General features: G+C 46.3%; 1 protein-coding gene across 5 annotated transcripts in view; it reads right to left on the reverse strand.

Moving 5' to 3' along the window:
- ARHGEF6 (Rac/Cdc42 guanine nucleotide exchange factor 6) overlaps positions 1-17860 on the reverse strand; it is a 102234-nt gene that overhangs the window by 2744 nt on the left and 81630 nt on the right. For 3 of the 5 annotated variants that reach the window (XM_007098485.2, XM_015544878.2, XM_042975159.1), the window contains 11 exons: positions 16297-16356; positions 14034-14180; positions 10930-11016; positions 10181-10259; positions 9420-9565; positions 8171-8296; positions 6670-6690; positions 5469-5562; positions 4107-4196; positions 2054-2153; positions 309-363 (listed from right to left, as the gene is read on the reverse strand). In XM_007098485.2, coding sequence (XP_007098547.2) covers positions 309-363; positions 2054-2153; positions 4107-4196; positions 5469-5562; positions 6670-6690; positions 8171-8296; positions 9420-9565; positions 10181-10259; positions 10930-11016; positions 14034-14180; positions 16297-16356 — 1005 coding nt within the window. The remainder of the gene's footprint in view (positions 1-308; positions 364-2053; positions 2154-4106; positions 4197-5468; positions 5563-6669; positions 6691-8170; positions 8297-9419; positions 9566-10180; positions 10260-10929; positions 11017-14033; positions 14181-16296; positions 16357-17860) is intronic. The other 2 variants (XM_042975157.1, XM_015544877.2) reach the window with 2 other exon arrangements.

Below are 17860 nucleotides of genomic sequence, written 5' to 3' on the forward strand. Positions count from 1 at the left end.
TCTCTTTACCCTTATCCACTCACGGATGACTTAGCTTTGTAAAAAAAAGTTCCGTTTACAAATGTCCGAGAGCATGAAAGTTATAACTAAGTTGGGGACCCTTTTGTAAACTGCTAAATAGGTATATGAGCAATCCTGAGAAATTTAAACCCAAGACCACATGGGAAAACCAACAAGACCCACCTTGAAGACACAAGGAAAATAAAAATCCCCACCTCATCACCTTGTCCCTGGACCTCTCCTGAGAACACCTACCAGTGCGTGGTCCTGTTCTATGAGCTGAGAAAATGACTTTTATATTTCATTACCTGTTTCAGTTCTTTGACCTCATCCTTCAAGGCATAAACAGTATCGACAAGACTCCTAGAACATAAAGTTCAGAGTTTAACAGCTGGCACTGAAGTACTGTTAAGCAAAACGTAACAATAAAAGCAGCTTTCTAGAAATACAGATCCTGAAAAGCAGTGGACTTTCCAGCTGGTCGGGAGACATAACCGCCAAGAACGGTCCTCGTGGGGCCCTATTTTTGTGGGTGAACAACCATCAGCGCACGTGGTCATTCAAACACGATGTCATTACACCTTTTCTACACTGCCCTCCTCCTTGGCCACTTGCTTCCCAGCTGGGTGAACACAAAAGAAGAGACTAGGGCTCATCAAAAGGTTTCGATTCTTTCTCTGGGGCAGGAATGAACATCACCGAACATACAATGAGGGCCCTCATGAGGTCCTGCCTATCCTACAAGATCTGTGCCATGGCATTGCACTTCTCATCTCTCTGACCCTACATGACCCTACATGACACAAAGTCAGAGGCATTATTTCTGGAAGATTCCATCTATTCCAAAAGAGAATTAAAGTGCCCTGGCTGAGTCAGAACAGTCACTTCCCGGCTGGCTCTGCTCCTGGACAAGAACTTTGGAGATCCGGGTTCCAGTTCTGATCCTACCACCTACCAGTCCTCCAACCTTGGGTAACCTTGGGTACCTTGGGTAGTTTCTTTCTCCTCCTCTCCTTGTCTTAACTTTCTTCACAGACAGAATGGGGATAATAGTACATTCCCCAAAAACCTCACAAAGTTATCGTGGGGATTAATATAGCTACAATAATTATAATGACAATGATTATCATCTATTAAGTGATTACCATGTGCTAGCCTTTGTATTTATTTTTCCATCTAACCTCACAACAAACCTTAAAGTAGTACTATCATACCCATTTACAGATGAGGAAACTGAGGCACAGAGAGGTAAAGAGGTTTGCACCTAGGCCATACAGCTAACGTGATGCAGAATTTGGACTTGAACCAGGGCTGTCCCCTTGAGCCCAAGTGCTTTACCATTTTGCCACATCACTTCATGTACCAGATGGAAAAACACATCGACAATGTCAAGCACTTTGAAATATGCTGTCCTAGGCAAATTTAGGCCTGACTTCAGAAATGACTCAAGTTTAAACAAACCATTTGGCTGGCCACTTTGTGTTTATTTTATGAGCCCATGGGTACTTAACCTGATTCTCGCCCGTTAGGTCACCCTCACTGCCGTGCAAAGGTAGACCAGGGACATCATCTCCCTGAACCCCAGCTTCCGCGCCTATAGAAGTGGTGAACATAAAGCTTATCTCACTGGGTTTCTGTAGGATTCTAAATAGGTCAAGTGTGTGAAAGTCCAGTGTTTGACTCAGTATGCATGAGAAGCATCCATCTGGGCAGGGAAATTGGTGCTGTGGCCTTCCCCAGCGCCATCTAGATTCATCTAGGGTGCTATTCTTGTGTGCCCTGAAGCACCGTGCCGTATGAGGGAGCTGATCCCAGGGGCAGCCACCAAGCAGAGAGTTCTGCCCACTTGGCCTCCCTTTCCCCCTTCCCTTTGTTGGCGGGGAGGTGGGGGAAGCCCTCCCACCGCTCCCAACTGCATGAGAGCAAAGAGGGCTATATTCCCGGAGAAGGACGGACTATCCTTCGGTGCAGGCTTTGCAAGAGACCCACTGCCCTGCCAGAACCTTCTTTCCGGCCCCCAGACAGATCAGAAACAGCAGCCTGCTCTACTCACTTCTCTTCAATGATGGTCTGGCCATTGCTCCTGGTTTCTTCAATGATGAGCTTTTCTTCCTCGGGGAGTAAGACCTGTGGAAGCGAATCTTTGCGAGCACCTACAAACAAGGATTCAGAGAGGGCAGAAAGGGGACAGTTACTGGAGACTATTCTAGGTGTTGGCCCCGTCCACTGTTGTCATCGAGGGGTCTCTGTGGATGGCATGCTGCTGCCTTGCACCCCAGAGAGCAGTCACCCAACATTTGGTGACTACACCTTCCCGACTGAGGAAACGGCCAAATACACCGATTCAGTCTCGAAGCGGGGGGCCGGGGTGGGGTGCGTTCAGTCAGTCAAGGCCATTTTGGTCAAGGGTAGAGCGGGGGTTGGGGATTATCACATCATCTCAAAGATGTGGGCATCCTTAGGGCTCTGCTCAGACTGCCTCGAGGCTCTGGGACAGAAGAGGTGACGGAACAGACAAGGGACCTGGCCAAACAGCTCTCCTGTATGTCCAACCTCCCCCTCACTTCCGGATCCTTCCTTTCAGAGCTCAAGCCCTTAAACTTCAGTCTCCCTGAGCCACTGGCGTCCTCTCTTCAAAGCCTAATTCCTTCAAGTCATGAGTGCTCACTGCCTCCCCTTTGCTGAGGTGGCCCTGTGTCTGCCTTCCACAGGGCCCAGCACTTGGTAGGTGCCTAATAAGGAGACAGCGGACCGACTGATCAGTTAAATGCAGCAGGAAACAACAGCAGTCGTTTCCAAGGAAGCACGACTTCTGGCCGGAGAGGGACAGAGGATGGGAGGTCACCATGATGCTAGACGCTTGCCACGTGTCAGGGGAGGCTGGGCAGGAGGGGTGGAAACGTGACTCTTTAGGCTACAACACCTGCCTGCCCCTGTGACACATCTACAGACACTGTCGACATGAAGAGAGCGGGTTCGGGGAGCAGGTGAGGTCAGGTTTTGCACAAGGGAGGCTTCTTCTGGGGCCTCCCCGTCCCCCTCGCTTTCCTAGTTTTCACGACACACATTGCTTTCCCTTTCCTTTCCTGCCTCCTCGAAACTTGTTCTCAGAGCTGGGCATGCCCAAGGCCACAGCCAGGATTTGTCTGTGAACTAGATGGTGTGACAGTCCTCCCTTCACCGTCAAACGTGTCAAGTTCGACATCAAACGTCTTCCTCCCGCCAGCCTTAGGGACAAGTTACTCCGAAGGCATCGGTCAAGGCAACCCACCAAAGTGATCCCCTCCCCCCCACACCCAAGTGATTGGGCAGTGGCTGTGTTACAGAGCACTCGTGTCTTAAGCAAATGCAGACAGCAGACACCTCACTTGTGGTCCCCTGAACGCCTATAGTCACGGAAGACTCGTGTCTATGTGACTCGGTTTGGAAAAAAAAAAAAAAAAAAAAAAAAGCTCAAGGATCAATCAGAAAACATCCGCTTGCTTTCCTTTGGTGCCTGAAAGTTGCTGGGGGGAGGGGTGCGGGGAGGGGGGGATTACCCTCCCCCCTGTAGCTCCCTGTAAATTGCACACATTCCAAACAGCCCCGGCTAAGCAGCTACATTTCCAGAATTTCAGAGCAACTTTGAAACTTGAGCTTGGTGAAGCACTGTTCGCTTAAATATGCAGCTGATCGGAGATAGTATTGTGACTTCCTTTCCAAATCTGCCCATGAGAAGAGATTAGCATCAGTTCACAGACACAGGAACTCTCTGGGTTCTTTAATTCCTAACTAGTGCTGGTGAAGGCATCTGCGTACTTCAAAGGAGAATGACTTTTTAAAAAACTTCTTTTGTTTTCATTTCTATCACCTCCAGCTTTTTTACTCTTGCGTGTCTCTTTCTCTCCGGGTGAAAAGAAAACACTGCATAAACAAACCGCCGGGCAGCTAAAAGCCCCTTATCGGAAAGATGCAGTTCTGCTCTTCTGCTCGCTGCTCCTCGGCACAAAGTCACCTGCTCTCCACACCCTGCAACCCAGCTGGGCTGCTTTTCTCTTCTTCAAAGAGGTGCCGAGCAGTAAAGAAGAAACAGGGCTCATTAGAGAAAGTGGTTTGGGGGAACCTACTTGAGCCATGGCCTTGTTGAAAGTTTGCGCTGGTGCAGTAGGCTTCGATCACTTTCAGGATCTGAGCATCTTCTTCCAGAGCAGCCGTACCTGTGAGATTTAATTACCAATGAGTTTGCAGAGACATCTACGCCCCTGGACCCTCAGAATCATGCACTGCACTCAACTGCTAGGGACTGGGCTCCCTGACCGGAAAGCTTCCTCCCCCAGTGGCTTTCTTTCCAGAGTTCTTTCCTGAAGAAATGTCCTCATCACTTTGGGGCTTTTGGTTTTAAGTTTATTTTGAGAGAGAGAGAGAGAGAGAGAGTGTGTGTGTGTGTGTGTGTGAGAGAGAGAGAGAGAGAGAGCGAGAGCCGGGAAGGGGCAGAGAGAGAGAGAGGAAGACAGAGTCCTCTCCATGTTGTCAGCACAGAGTCCGACGCGGGGCTCGAACTCATGAACCTCAAGATCACAACCTGAGCTGAAGTCGGACGCTTAACCGACTGAGCCACCCAGGCGGCCCTGGGGCTTTTACTAGACTCTTAGAGGCCGCAATGACAGCACCAGCCTCAGTTCTCATCCGATATATGCCACAACCTGCCTCTCCCTCAAACTTCAAGGCTTCCCTTCTCTAGGAAGCTTTCCCCCATAGACCTCACCCGTTTTTCCAACCAGCCAGCAGAGTCATTGATTCCCCCTCCTGCCTCTCCTCCTCCAACTCATTCTTGAAATGACTGGAGGGCGAAACCCTGCTAGCTAGCGGGCGGATGCGCACATCCCGGTGGGGGGTGGGGTGGGGTAGATGCAGAAGCTGGAGTCCAGCAGATCTTTCCAGACTGTATTTTTGGCCAGGACGCACAGATCCGTCACCCCTTGGTGATACATCACTTACTCCTTCATGTGTGTCCCAAAGGACCTCGTTCCCAGCCATAGAGGCAAATACATACATATCCACTGGCTGACCGACTCTGCAGCCTGACTCTGAATCCAGCTGCTTCTATGCAGCAGCTGCCCGATTCCTCGGCTAACTCAGAGAACGTCATTGAGCGTTAACCTTCCAGAAGGATTTCAGCCTTCAGGTCTATTTAGTGTATCCTGGTAGAGGAAAATATCTTGGGCATCAGAAACTAAGGGAAAAAATGTATCCGTAGCAAACAGGTCCCTTTAGTGGTTCTCAACCAGGCAGGGCAAAATATTCAAAACGAAATCATACAGGCGGCAGCTGACTCAAAAATCTTAGAGGTGACCAAACCCTTGAATGCATGCATTTTTTCTTCATGAAACAGGGGGTATGGAGGACAAACTGCTCTAATCATCTGCTTTCAAAAAAATCCTTCTGCTAGTTCATCCATAACCGACCTTCCAAAAGTACAAAACACATACTTTTCCGAATCACATACTCCTCCTCCGATGGCTTTCTTTCCGTCTTTCTTTTATGAAGAAACTTCTTCATCGTTTTGGGGCTTTTACTAGACTCCTGTAAGGACGGAGGTTTGTTTAGGAATTAAAATTCTCCCCCCAAGACAAATTAAAAAGAGCAAATGAAATGAAACCGAATGGCTCTCTCTTATTTTGACAGTCCCAAAAGGGCATCAAAGTTTAATAATGTACACAATAAAAAATGGCTCCAAGAAACTCTAAAAGCTTCCATAAAACAGAGGCAGTGACACTGGCCTCTCAATCGCCATAGGGACAGGTGCCGTGTACAGAGAAAATAGTGGGTGTAGATCCTAGGGAAACAACCGCATTCCTAACTTGGTTTATAGTCCTCGCTGATACAGTTTCCAGGGAATCAAGTAACAGTTGTAAATACTAATACGGTACATACTGCTTTTCAAGGAGCTTCAAAGCTTTTTAAATACATTTTCCTTAGTGACAGTCCCACAAAGAAGAATATTAATTTCCATTTGTCAGATGGGAAAATTAAGGGACCAAAAAATTTCCCTGAACTCAGAGAGAAGAGCCAAATGAGGGATGTCCTGATAAATAATTTGGCGTCAGGAACAATGGGTGTAGACCGAAGCTTAAATATACATACAGAAAGCTGTATTTTTAATTAGCAGACAAAAGAGCCATGGATTACTGAATTTGCTTTTGCCGGATAAGTAACCGGTGCTCATTATCAGGTATCCAAACAAAGAGATGAGAATCTCAGACCCTAGTGACCGTCTTATCCCAATGTTCCATGCAAGGTATATACGTGATGTGTGGGTCATAATTAGTACCTTAAAATATATGGGACAAAACAATTGAATTTCTTCCACTTAGCCACAGCGACCCACTTAGACTTGAAAACGGACATGGAAAACTCACATGTGACAAAAAGGATCGGAAAAAGAGCGTTTACCAAAAAGACACAGGGAAAACAGGCATTTTCAAGGCGTCTAAGACAACATTTTCATGTGGATTTCACAAGAGGCTGCTTTCTGAAGAAAGTACTTACATGTCAGAACTGCATCTTCGTACTTTAGCCACCAATGAGAACAAGGGACAAAACAAGCATAAAGGAAAAGCTTCATTCATCAGAGGTGACAGCACAGCATTATGAGGCCACTGTAAGCCAAAGATATTGTTCTACCCTTACCTTTAAGATATAAGACATCCTCTAAAGTGAATATGTAAAGAAAGAGAAAATGAGCGTGAGAGGTCGATGGTTATAATGATCAAATCCATTTATCAGTAATTCTAAAACAACAGTCAAATGTTAGTGTCATCATCAATTACACAGAACATCATCATGTTTCCCGCATTAGTCTCAGATGCAAAATTGTCACGCGAAAGCCCAAGGAATACAGTTCTGTGCAGAATAACAAATACTGAAAATAACTGAAATACACACTATACGCTAAGAGTATATTAATAGCTCTCTTCTCCCAGCAGAAACAACGTGATCATGCCTTAGTTTTAATGGATTAGTTCTGCGAAGGATTAAGTTAACTGGACCCTTCAAGGCTCACCTGAATTCGAACTTAGGAACTGACAATTACAAAATAGCGATCGTTAAAAAGGGGACCCAGATAACTACGATTTTCCCGGGTCGATTTCCACAGCAAACCCGTGGGACTGTTTCCTGGCCCAATTCTGAACAGAGGTACATAATAAGGATTCAGCTCAAGCATTATTTCTCCTGTCATGCCCAGTTGAAACGATCAAAAATTCCTCCGGTGTCAATACCGCTCTATTTTTACCGCACTCGGAGGCAACAATTAATCGAGACAGTAGCACAGTGTTTGAAATCAAAACAAACTTGAGATTGAGCTAAATCTGTGTCGCGCATCAAAACACACAGTCGATATGGCAATGTATGCTGTCTTTGCTCCCTAATTCTAAGATGCGTCTCATAACCGCCACGATCTTAAACCTTCACTCAGGAAGACCTAGTTAAAGAACAGTCACTTATAAATGAGGCTCTTTACTGAAAGCTGAAATGATGATTAACATCTTAGGGAAACAAAACAAAACAAAACAAAACAAAACAAAACACCGTTTGGATGGAAAAACTAACACTCCACACAGTTACAGAAGCCAGTGACTGACATTTCCTGACTGTGACTTTCAGGAAAAAAACAGAAAGAACCTTGAAGTCCCCATACTACCCAAATATCCAATGTTGCTTAGAAGCCTCACTTGAAAAGACATTCTTTTCATTAAATTCTTTTCCCTTTCCAACTGCAGCAGAAGGTCCAGACTCTCATAGCTCAGACTTATGGCTTGGTCCCATAAGACTTTCCTGATTTGGCTTTAATAGATCAAAATGATCCAAAATGCAGAACTGGGTCTGCCTGGTCGCAAACTGAACTCCAAGGAAGTGGCTTCTGTTTAAGATGTGTGGACATTATATACAATTATCAGGAAGGGACCGGGGAACCCAGGCAGTGCACATAAACCCTTCTGGATAAATATTTGCACAGGGACAATGGGGAAATGGAAAATTAAGAAATAACAACATCCCCGAGTCTAACGATTCACGACTGACTGACATGTATCACCTAGCATAAATTCTAGCACATCCCCACAGAACTCTTCGGAATAAGCTGTGACATTAGCTTGACAGACACATTTTATACCATATGTAGCAAAATTACCTCTTTATAACCTAGTGCTGCTGATGGTCTAAGTGGAGGTGCGGGTCGTAGACAACTTAAACTCCACGGTTTTATAATCTGAGGAGGCTCCAAGGGTCCTCGGGACTGTCCGGTAGAGCTAAAAGACTGGGAAAATGTCTGATGAGATGCTGGCGATCTGCCACCTGAACCCGACCTTGTGCCGCACGGCAAGAGAACAATAGTTTCATTGGATCAGCAAAGCCAACCACAGGAAAGGAAAGGTGGGAAAACAAAAGTCCAGATGATGGGGTCTCTAAGGAACAGCACAAAATCGACTCAACATCCTACGGGCCTGTCTTCCCTCTCTCTTCTGGAATTTGATTCACTAAAGTCAGGGGTGGCTTTCCTTCATAAGAGAGGAGAGTGGAGTCAGCACTGGATGGCTTCAGTCGGGTGCCTGGCACTCTATCAGGTGCTGAAATAGGTTATCTCAGCAGAACTGCCTACGACAAACCTTAGCGAAGTGAAGTAACTAACTAGCTAGCAATTGACAAAGCCAAGATTTGACCTCAGATCTGATGCCGGAGCCCTTGTTCTTCCCACCACAGCGCACAGTGCCTGAGACTGGAATTTTGGCATCACCGGTTGGAGTGTTAACAGCACTGCAATCCTCGCTCTCACTCAACAAGTACAGTAAAACCTCATCAATTCCAAGTCCAGGAATTCCAAATTCGTGATGACTTGGAAGAAGGCAGCGGCTGCAAGTTTACCCTTGAAGGTTGCCCGGTGAATGTGGAAGCCTAAATGAGATTACGTGGAGATGGTGAAGTACTTGGGCAGGTAAACTATCTGTTTTTTGACTCAGCACACAACGAATAGGAGAATAACGGCTGCTAATTAACCCGTTGGGATGAGCACTGGGTGCTGTACGGAAACCGATTTGACAATAAACTATATGTAATAAAAAAAAGTGAAAAGAAAATAAATCTCGTTTACCGCTAAAACATCTCAGTGGGACTTCTGATTAGACAAAACTTTGCGGGCAGCTGGCGGGAGCTCCTCAACGCCGTCCGACAAAGCCGCACACCTCTACGTAAAACCTTTCATTAATTTGGACGGACCTCCCTCCACAAGTAGTCAGAATTAGTGAGGTTTAACTGTACTTCAAGACCTACGAATATAGACAACCCAAAGACTAAGGGCATGCTCACTGCTTCTTGTAAGTCCTCTGCAGGCAGGTGTGACGAGAGACTCAGTAGTCCCCGGACCGCACAAGTGGACAACTTACGGAATGAGCACCAGAAGAGGACGACGATGTTTTGGATAATGAGCTGCAAGAGGCAGGTCCCCTGATCAGTCTGCACAGCTGCTCCAGCCATTCCTGGAAGTCCTGGCTGTTGTTGCAATGGACCACAGTCCTCTCTACTAGGTTACCTGCATTGCCCCATTGGGAGCATTTGGAGACAAAAGACACGGAGGGCCTTGAGTTCACCTCATTCATAAACACACGTCGAGCAACTAAGGCTGGGGTGTCTGTTTCCATGAGTGTCCACAGCGATGAGATAACCCCTGTTGAAACCCCTGCTGAAGCAAGGCCAACATCCGATCTCGGGCTCCCTACTGGGGAACGAAGGGGGTAAGGCCCGGGGCCACCATCCCAGCGTGAGCTGCTGCGCCCTCTCGGTGCAGAGTGGAAATCACGTCACGTGGAAATCACACGGGCCTGGCAAAAGGGACCGTAGGCCAAAAGGTCAGGCCTGGTATTTTGCTCAATTTGTGCCTCTACGTCAGTCCATTCTGTTAGTTCTAACAAGTAGCTCCGATGCAAGAAAAGATTGAAACCAATGGCCACGCCGAGGCTTTTGAGTGGCCAGACTTGGTTCTGTCGCCGGACCCTAATTATCCCAGAAAATGGAAGACACCTTGCTGTGGCCAGGTAAAACTTGCTCACGGACTTAGAGCAGAAAATAATAGCTTTTACTTACTCGAATCCCACTTCATTCCAAAAAGGATTTCAGGTAGCTACTTGAAACAGACAAGAGTGCCTACCTGTGATTTCAAATGTGTAGTCATTTCCTTCGATTTCATCTAATCTGGTCACCACGATTCCCGCGACTGGTATTTTTCCCTATCAGAAAAGGAACATTCCCATCAGTTCTGTGGTTAGATGTGCCCCGGCTTATGTCTATTAGATTTTCTGACCCTCTCGGAAATCACTGCTGATTCAGGGCTCGACATATTTCTCTGGCCTGCATGCTTCCCTGCTTTCAAATGTGATCAGACGAGAAAGCAAGGGGGCAATGTGGCTTGTGTTTTGCTAACACATCCTAAACCATACGGTCAGGATTTACAAACAGGCTTACTTGTTTTCTAACACATTTTCCGGAGAATCAGTCAACAGAGTAAAGATTCAAAAAAAAATTTTGTTTCCAGTTTCATGAACATTAGTCATTGCTAGGCCAGCTATAATAGGCAACAGTAACTTATAGCACTCCATATTTGGGGAGCGGACTGAAGGAAGTTTGATTTCCCAACGAGTGGAAGGACTTCTATCGGAACATTCGTAACCTAGCTCACAGCCAGCGCGATGGACGTTCAAGATAAATTCATTACAGCAATACAAAGGTTTTCCATCTAAGGAACATCTGCTCTTATAAGCTGTATAATTACAACAAAGGGTCAGAACATTCTGCATTTTCTGGCTGGAGCTTTTAGGGCCATAGAACAGATATTGCAACTGGATGCAAACCTGTTTTCATTCTGGGTCCTGCTGTTTGTTTTATATGAAATCTACTGACCTGATAGATAAAGCCACTCATCCGAGGACTTGCGGATAACATTATCAAGACACTTGAAAACAACATGAGGTACCGCTCCTCTTTTTCCTAAAGTGAAATGGAAAATATTAAGTGGAGGACAGAAAGTGGACATTTTGTTTGTTAAGAATTTCTGGAGTTGGGGCGCCTGGGTGGCGCAGTCGGTTAAGCGTCTGACTTCAGCCAGGTCACGATCTCGCGGTCTGTGAGTTCGAGCCCCGCGTCGGGCTCTGGGCTGATGGCTCAGAGCCTGGAGCCTGTTTCCGATTCTGTGTCTCCCTCTCTCTCTGCCCCTCCCCCGTTCATGCTCTGTCTCTCTCTGTCCCAAAAATAAATAAAAAAAACGTTGAAAAAAAAAATAAAAAAAAAAAAAAAAGAATTTCTGGAGTCACTGTTGTACATCACAGGGCTTATATACGGCAACGAAACATGAACAGTGACCTTTTAAAAAAGATACCCAACTTAAAAGCACAAGACTAGTTGAATTCGACATCGAAGTGAATATAAAGCCACAGTTTATCCCTCTTTTTCCTATACATAACGGTTAAATACAAATAACGTGCCTGTTTCCCAAGTATGTATGCCTGAGCAGTCACACAGTTAATGCCTTCCTACGCAAGCTGTAGGCAAAGCACAAGTCTCTAGGTTCGCAAAATGAAAATGATTTTACTCTGAAAAGTAGCAAAACAGAAGGGGCTTTCAGGTAGGAAAGCCTGAAATAGGAAATGTATTATGCTCTGGCATGTGTGTTAAGATCTTATTCATAAAATTACTTTTAATCAGTAAGAACATGAAAACCACCGTACTCATGTGAAACAAAGAAATAAATACCTTTTGAAAATGGCACCAAGGGAGATTTTACACGTGAGGGCTTCTCTGAACTCTACAAACAGATGCACACGTAGTAGATGCGAAAAAAATTACATCCAGGGGTGCCTGGGTGGCTCAGGTCACGATCTCACGGTTCGTGAGTTCGAGCCCCGCATCGGACTCTGTGCTGACAGCTCAGAGCCTGGAGCCTCCTTCGGATTCTGTGTCTCCCCGTGTCTGTCTCCCTGTCTCTGTCTCTGTCTCTGTCTCTCTCTCTCTTTCAAAAATAAATAAACATAAAAAAAAATTTTTTTAATTACATTCGGCTTACATGTCCAGCCATGTTAGCTCCAATTATCTCCATGCCCTTCTACAGACACTTAATCTCTTCTTCCTCCTTCCAGCAGCGTCGCCTGCTTAATGAGCTTTTCCTCTTTTGCCTTTAACATACGCACATCTCCTGTCCTAACAGGCCTTCCCTGGCCCCTGTGGCGCCTTCGATATAATACAGGCCTGCCTTGTTTCCTTGCGGTCCACTTCATTGCGCGTCACAGGTAGTCGTGTTCTTTAACAGACTGAAGGCCTGTGGCATCCCTGCGTGGAGCAGGTCTGTAAGTGCCATGCTTCCAGCAGCATTTGCTCGCTTCATGTCTGTCGCGTCGGGGTAACTGTTGCCATATTTCAAGCTTTTTCATTATTACTGTATTTGTTATAGGGATCTGCGATCAGTGGTTATGACTCACGGAGAGCTCAGACGATGGTTAGCATTTTGTAGCAATAAAGGAATTTTTTACGTTTTGTAGACTACATGGCACTGCACACTTAATAAACCACTGCGTAGCGCAGAGATAGCTTTTATACACACCGAGAGACCGCTCTGGAACCAAACCCCCAGGATCTCCCGAGGTATGTCAGTACCCTGTTTCTCGGTATTTTATGGCCAAATGACTTGCTGCCTTCATTTTTCTCCTCATCGATTCCTCCCTAACTGCAGCCCCACCGCTGTCTCCGAGCCATCAATAACTGCCTTCTAGCAAAATCCGATGGCTTCTTCTTGGTCTCCATACTGCTTGACCTTTGAACCTTCTGCAGCACCCACCAACCTTCCCCAGGGTATCTGCGCCTTAAATGAGATTGCTCATTAACCCAAAGTAATGAATCTCTGACAGAGACCTGCCAGGGAGTATAGGAAGATGTCTGGGGACGGGGAAGGCAATTCTAACAGCCGATAAATCAGGCCAGGTGACATAACCAACCTTCCCCCCTCGCTGGACTGCCCCCTTCCTAAAAGACCTATTCCATCTCAGCCCTCCGTGCTTCTCTCTGGATACTTACTTCCTAGGAAGGCACATCTGTCAGGGACATCTAAATCCCTGCCTCTAACTCTGACCTCCCGCCCACGTTTCTCTACTGTTTTAATGGCCGCCCACAAGACATCGCCCCCTGGAGACCCACGGTCACTTGGACGTTAACAGGTCCAAGATGGCGGCCATCATCTCCTCCAGCCCATAGGTCACTGCCTCCTATCGGCTTTCCCTCCTAAATGGGGCTCAGATTTGGCCCTGAAGTTTCATTTTCTGCCACCAGCTTCGTGGGGAAGGGGGGCGGGGTACTGCTCACTTGCCAACCCAGCCGGTCCTTCTGTTTACCTGACGTACGTGGTAGTCAGGTTAAGTATCATAAACACCCCTTCGCTCCCGTTTCTCTACTACTCGAGCCTCTAACAGTTCCCTGTTGCCTGCTGGGTGGATCTGAACGACTCTTGCCTGACGCCCAGCGTTCTCATAACCTGACTCTGTCTCGCCCCACGGCTTTCCCTCTCCCAACACACTTCCTCTGCTCCCGACAGCCCGGCTTCCTCGCCTTCCTGCAGCAAAAGGCCACGCTCCTGTTCTCTCCTGAGAGAAGAATGACCTCTGCCTTACGAAATGCTCGCCTTTTCCCTTCGTGGCCCTCCTCCTCGAGTCCCCTCTCCACAGCCTCCTTGCTCTCTCCCTTCTCTGAGCTTCCGTGCAACCCACTGTTGAGGCGCACCATCTACACTGACTACCTGGGTTCGTTTTCTGGCCGCAGCCTGTGTTTTCATCTGTGTTTAAGGCACGGCTCATCGCGTGGTCTCTCCTCCTCTCTCCCACAGCACCTGGCAGAGTGTGGGGCAAAGAAGAGGCGCTCGGTTTCCCGGCACGTTCGAGCAACCTGGCCTGGACGGACGAACGAATCAAAGAAGAACAAGAAGAAAGATGGCAGCAATGGCGTTGAGCTGTGAAACCTCTTACCTCACATGTTCCATACTGCACCATTACTTGTGACATAAACAGAACATTCCCCAAGGTTTTAATACTCTCTCCTTCCCACGCCTGAATAGGTTCAGAAAGTATCTGCAACTCCAGCTGTTTTCTCTTCCTTAGATCTTGGCACTGCCCCTATGGAACCAAAGCAGAACATACTGGAAGAGGAATTCTTGCGAAACAAGAGCAGAGTTAGAGGAAGCTTTGGGCTCTCAGGTTTCCACAGCGTCCTGATTCCTCACCACGAATCCCATCACCAGATCCGTTCCTCACGGACAGAGAGACCCACGGCCCTGAAGCTCTAGCCTGGGGCCCCCAGAGGTTTTGCGAAGAAGAGCTACCTTTCGCTGTGCCAAAACGGCGAGACAAAATGGCAGAACGGGCTTGCTTCTCCATCACCGCAGGTATATGAGGAGACGAGTGGCTGGCTGGGGTCCCTGCTCTAGCCCCTTTCCAGCTCGTCACCAAGCCGTTTTATTTTACTAACACATGCTCGGTTTCCAACCAAGCGACAGCTTAGTAAAGCAAACAAACACAAAATGACTCCAGGGGCTCTAGAAAAAGGGAAAACTAAATTTCTCCTGCTGCAGTGAATCAAATAGACCTTACAACGAAACAGAGGCACTGCCTATGCTTTGTTTAGGGACTGGGAGTAGGTTGGTATGGAGAAAAAAATACTACATTAATTCTGTTCCTAAAAGAATTGTAAGAAAGAGATACAACTGAATTTTATGAATACAAAGTGAAAATACAAACCAGGAAACAAAATGTGGGGTATGAATACTATATCTATCTATCTATCTATCTACATATAGATAGATATAGATCACTGTTTCAGAAAATGTGAAGTCATCTTAGAATAATTTTTAACAGTATTTACACATTTGTTAAAAAATGTAACAGTATTTACTCCAAATTGAATATGAAAATAAGCATATGGTTAATTATGTTACTGTTTCCAAATAAATGTCACAGTTCCCTGGGGGCTGTGTTTTCTATAAAATCTCTGCTGCCCCTTTCGGCTAAATGGAAACTTGAAGAAATCAGTTCACTGGACACATGTTTCTGAAGCATCTAAAGTGGGAATAAATATACTAGAACCATCAAAGCAAGCTTCACAACATGTACTATGGTCAGAAAGAAATATTGTTGTCAAAAGGAATTTTATATTCAATTTACGTAGGACAAAATAAAAGGGACGCAAATAGTAATAAATGCCATGTAAAACTGCCAAGATTAAACTGTGACCTATGACAACAAAAGGTATTTAATGTAATACCTTACTCTGGACTTCAACTTGCTGTTTACCTGTGGACGCATCACGTACTGATCTTTCAACAGCAATAAAAATGAGGTGATGGCGAATGTTGCATCACAACCTTATAGCAAGAACCGACAACTAACCATGGATCCCAATCCCTTGGAATGCTACATTAATGTCTAGAATGGGGGCACCTGGGTGGCTCACTAGGGTAAGCGTCTGACTCTTGGTTTCAGTTCAGGTCATGATCTCACCGTTTGTGGGTTCGAGCCCACACTGACAGCCTGCTTGAGATTCTCTCTCTCTCTCTCTCTCTCTCTCTCCCTCCCTCCCTCTCTCTGCACCTCCCCTGCTTGCTTGCTCTCTCTCTCAAAATAAATACGTAGACATTAAAAAAAAAAAGAAATGGCTAGAATGAAGCTAAACTTAATCAATCACCCAAAGTGATGCTTTGTTTTCTCCTAAAAGGCCACCAAGTGCTTTTACATCAGTGGGTTCAAGAAGACATTAACAATCATGCTCAAGATACAAGATTACAAAACAATTGCATTTTAGTAGGTTTTTTTCCTTTTAGATTTGATGAAGGATTTCTTTTTCATACGCAAAGAGTAAAACTCACACCCTTTGGCATAAATAGATGAATCCAGCATCGATGGCAATCAGTGAGTGACAAGTTGCACAGACACAAGGTGAACGACACGGGGGTAAAGACAAAGAGACAAAAGGAAACCCCCCACCTACACAACGATGCTTAATGTGGCAGAGACTTCAAATGTGAGTGCTTTATACCCTCAGCCTGGCAACCTTTCATAGGTAAGCATGATTTTTGGAAGACAAAATTAAATGAAACAATCACTGCGATACTGTCGCTAAAGCTTATTGTTTCCACTCTAAAGACCTTTGCATTGGGAAAGAGACGTTACACACAAATCACTCTTTTAGGAACAACGCATACACAACGGAGAATTATAATTTGAGAGCATCACCTACCATGAGAGTTTTGAATGCTACGATTGCTTTCAGAATATCCTGATGATCTGGATGCGTATCCTAGTAAAGGAATACATTGTAAAACAATGTTAAAGGAGAACAGATCAGCGGTCGCCAGGGGTTGGGGGGGGAGGAGGGTTGCGGCTGCAAAGAGACAGGAAATCCGAGGGGATGATGGAACCGTTCTGTATCCCCGTTGTGGCGGTGGTAACACAAATTTAAAGATTACATAATACAACAGCACTTGAGCCTTTGGAATCTCAGCACCTCCGATTATCAGGCGAGCAAGAAATTAAGACAGCCGGTAACACATCATGGGTTTGGCAACAACATACTAGGTGCGGTTATTGGGGCAAGAGCTCTCGTTTCCCCTTTTGCTGCTATACTTGAGATAAGAAATAACCATTAGTTGGCGGGGGGCATCGTCAGGCCATGTTGTTAATAAGTGACCAGAGGTAGGGAGTTGTGGAAACAGAGGAGCGGTCGGAGAAAAATCAATCCAATCTCATTTCCTAAAATGCCTCCATTTTCTTTCGGCGGGTTCAACGTGGCAGACGGGGAAAACAATTCCAAGCTCCATACCGTGTGTTCTTTTGCAAGCGAGGTTCTTACGTATGGTCTGCAATTCCATGGTACTTACAACCCCGAAGAGTGGACAGCTTCAAAAACTACTTGCAGGGATCCACATCTCCGTAACTGTCCACGAAGGGAAAGGGGTGATGCTTGGGGAAGCTGTATACCTAACATGGGGGGCACATGGGGTGCAGCTGCGTACCTAACCTTGGGGGTATATGTACACCTAACCTTTGGAATTCAGCTGGAATAAATGGAAGGAGAAAACCCGCCGTTCGGCCGGCCTTGGGTCACAAAACGCAGCTGAACAGACCAGGGGTCTGCCCCAAGCCAAGAACTGTATCGCGTGTGTGGAGAAAGGTTGTATTCCATCATAGTTAGATGTATCCTTAGCCAGACTAGCGGAGAGCTGACAAGTTCAGGTTCTATTCTACCATTAGCCAGCAGCCAGGCTAAATGATGAGAAAGCTGGAGAAGGAGTCTCACCGGATGGTGAACTCGGGTGCGTGTTATCTGATGGTGGGAAATGGAAGGCAGCCAAAGGCAGGGAAGCAACAGAAAAGGGAGACAGGAGGGAACACGGGTTCCACTTCAAGGAAGGTCAAGAGAGAGGATCCCGGCAGTGGGGGCATCTGGGGAGTCTTCTCCTCAAACGGAGCGCATATTAGTACCTCAGCCCTGAGCAGTAACAGAAACTGATGCCGCTGCTTTCTGGATTTTTGTGATAAGCAAGGAGGGGCAAACCTCAAACGGTTCGGCAAACTGGTTGAGCTTTTGGAAAGGCATCCAGAGGTCAACACCTTCCCAAGCCCTAACTGAAATTTCACTCCGGCAGGCTTTACTCACTCACGGGCTCCCCGCTGCCTCCAGCTTTCCGGCAGGTCAAATAACCTGAGAATGTGGTTTTGCTCAGAGTACATGCTTTCAATCCTTACAAATGCTGACGAGACCGGCAGTGTGCAACCTTTTTCTTTAAAGATAATCAAGCCCT

The sequence above is a fragment of the Panthera tigris genome, chromosome X (assembly GCF_018350195.1).
Source record: "Panthera tigris isolate Pti1 chromosome X, P.tigris_Pti1_mat1.1, whole genome shotgun sequence".
Lineage (NCBI taxonomy): Eukaryota > Metazoa > Chordata > Mammalia > Carnivora > Felidae > Panthera > Panthera tigris.